This window comes from Austrofundulus limnaeus, unplaced genomic scaffold (assembly GCF_001266775.1).
Source record: "Austrofundulus limnaeus strain Quisiro unplaced genomic scaffold, Austrofundulus_limnaeus-1.0 Scaffold128, whole genome shotgun sequence".
In the NCBI taxonomy this organism is placed as follows: Eukaryota; Metazoa; Chordata; class Actinopteri; order Cyprinodontiformes; family Rivulidae; genus Austrofundulus; species Austrofundulus limnaeus.
The window spans coordinates 688,356-691,190 of NW_013952530.1; the positions used below are offsets into that span (position 1 = coordinate 688,356).

The 2,835-nt window shown below is 40.6% G+C and overlaps 1 protein-coding gene across 1 annotated transcript in view; it reads right to left on the bottom strand.

Moving 5' to 3' along the window:
- Window positions 1–1,602: 1,602 nt before the first annotated feature.
- The window catches only part of hdac7a (histone deacetylase 7a), a gene marked incomplete at both ends in the record, with an annotated part of 48,041 nt that continues 46,808 nt past the window's right edge, over window positions 1,603–2,835 (bottom strand). Inside the window, 3 exon segments of the mRNA XM_014015359.1 lie at window positions 1,603–1,710; window positions 2,135–2,184; window positions 2,621–2,741. Of these exon segments, the coding sequence (XP_013870813.1) occupies window positions 1,603–1,710; window positions 2,135–2,184; window positions 2,621–2,741 (279 nt within the window).

The window sequence follows — 2,835 nt, forward strand, 5'->3', positions numbered from 1 at the left end:
GTACAAATCCTAAAGGCTCTAACCCCTAATTTACACTATGGTTCTGCTCCGCTATGACTTCCGCTGCAAATACGCAACCATATAATCAGTGAGAGTATGTACACTGGCCCCGCATGGCGGTGGACAGTGATCTGCCAAATTTAGATTCAGTCCTATTTTTGCCGGACACCAGAGCTGCGCCCAAGTCAATCTACAAAGATCATGTCGCACCAACAGGAAAAGGAACGAGCACAGCATTCGTATTTTCAAAACAATAAAAAAAGGCAGACTCATTTTGCTGAAAACCTAGCTGTATTAATAAATATATTGCATATTTACACACAAATGCTGTCAAAATGTATTTGGGAAGCAGATGGGAACATGTAGCGTGCAGCATATGTCCACACACGATGCACGTGGATTTTATTTTGAAATCAGAAGTTTCAAAAAGACGACAGCGACACAGTYTCAGCTGTGTTTGGAGTCCACAGAATGAATTATTTTGCTCTGCCTTCCACGTTCATCACTGGATTTATTGCGTGATCTCACATTTCCTGCACACGCTTTTCGGACCTCCTCTGTGCTTCTCACCGGAGCAGACCGGAGCAGACCAAAGCGGACGCTGTATAAATTGGGGTGCAAACGAATGGCGGCGAACAGCGCAGAGGAGTGGAGCGGAACCACATGTAGTGTAAATTAGAGGTAAGTTGATAATTCTCTCTAGCTATGTTTACATGCACAAAATGTTTTGATCGGATTGAAATGTATTCGGATTAACTAATCCGAATGTACTGTTTACATGGACACAATCCGATCATGAAAAGTGTTTACATGCACCGGAGTTTTATTCACAATAAAAGTCCAGACAGCGTTGTAAACTTTCAGCTCTACTTCCATATTACAAYCGTAAACAAAGCTCTTCTGTGCGCTCAGGACGAACCCGTGTCAGTTTTTATTGATGGTAGAGACGTCGTTACTCCTCGGTTGGGCTGCAGATGAAGCAATACGTGTTTTTTATTTTTATTTTTTGCGAAGCGACGTCTGCTGTTTGTCTCCTTTTTCATCTGTTAAGAGAGCGAGGAGGAAAAGTTCTGCACGGCGCAGCACAGCTGAAGCGCTGCTGCCCTGCCTCCTCTAAGAGCAGAACAAGGTGAATGAAAGTCAGCAGACATGCGCACACATGTCAGTTTTCTACAATCAGAATAAAATGATCCGATTATGTGTTTACATGCACGTCATTCCGATTATCAATCGGCATAACCCACCCCTTTCATTCGGATTAAAAATTCATTCGGACTGAGCTCAATCGGATCAGAATAATCCAAACGAGCTGTTTACATGATGCATTTTTATTCTGAACGACCGTTTAATCCGATTACTTACGTCCACGTAAACGTAGCTTCTGACACTTGTAAAGGCCAAAACAGCAAACATATTTACGTTTCCAAAATGACAAAGGTACGAGTCAGTGCTTGAAAACGGTTGAAACTGTGTGCATGTGTGTGTGTTGTAGTGAAGGTTGCAAGGTGGGTTTTTTTTATAGCTAGGAACTCGTTTTAACTTATTCAAATACTACAGTTACATATTGCTCATAGTAAATGACTGGAAGGTTTCAGTTCTAACCTTGAGCTCTCCCTTGGCCACCCTGAAGGACAGCTCGACGACGCTGCCCGCCGCCATGCGCGATGCGGTGGAGGTGTGCGACTCGTTCCAGATGGTGTCATTATCAACCTGTCAATAAATGACTATTGGTTAGTGTGGAAGAATGTGTAACAAACATCATCCCTAAAAAGAAAAAAAAAGAAAAATTCAAGCACTGATGTGACTCAAACATTTAATTTTTTTCTCTTTTTTTTTCTTGGTTCATGCAAACTCTGGCATTACTGTCCTTCTGCCTTGCACAATAAAAATCTAAAATACATTTTTCCATCCCTGAACACGAACATGTTGTTCTCATTAGTCTGACTTGTCACGGTTCAACTCAGGCTGTCGTGCGTAAAACAGAGCCGGGGCTGCGCTTGATCGTYTTTCTTGTAATTTTCTTCAACTTTTTCTTTCTTTGTTGCCTCTCTTTGAAAATCATACCATCTTTCATTAAAACAACAATGGAGACATGACGAACGGTTTTCACTTAGAAATGCAAGTTTTCTCTTACCCCAACACCCCCGCATGGCAACATCACAAACATCCTTTGAGAGAGGATTCCTGAGAAAATAGAAACATGGAGAAAATGACGCCAGATTTACTCAAACTTCTGTCGCAGAGTGGTTTATTTTTATTTATGAAGTTGATTTACTGTTTAAAAAAATGTCTTTAAATTATGAATGCATCGCAGAATAAAAAAAAAGATGAGACAACGAAAAATTCTTCACCTGTTCACCTTCACATAATGGTTACTCAACCACAAACTAAGCATTTCCTACGACTGAATCTGAAGCCCAAACGTATTTTTCATGAGTACCCTCTCCAAATAAGAGTCACAAAACCATAAAAAATAATTTTAAATAAAACATTTTCTAATGATGATGCTATGAAAACAGAAAGTGTTCACCTGTTCATTTCACTTTTAATAAAGCAGGGTTTTTTTTGTGACCCTTATTTTGAAATGCTACAAACGTTYCAAAACTGAAGGAAAACCTACCAGCCAGTTTGCGGTTGTCCAGTTTGAGTCTGTTGAGCGGGTTCGTTCCGTACAACAACACGTGGCGCTCCGTATGAACTGACTGCAGCTCCTCCAGAGTGGCTTTACGGCCACGAATACTCTGCACGCAACAACAAAAYGATTTCATTTTCTAAACAAAATTTGTAGAGGGAGATTGTACTCTTAGCATTAAATGAAAGGGAAGTGAGATTACA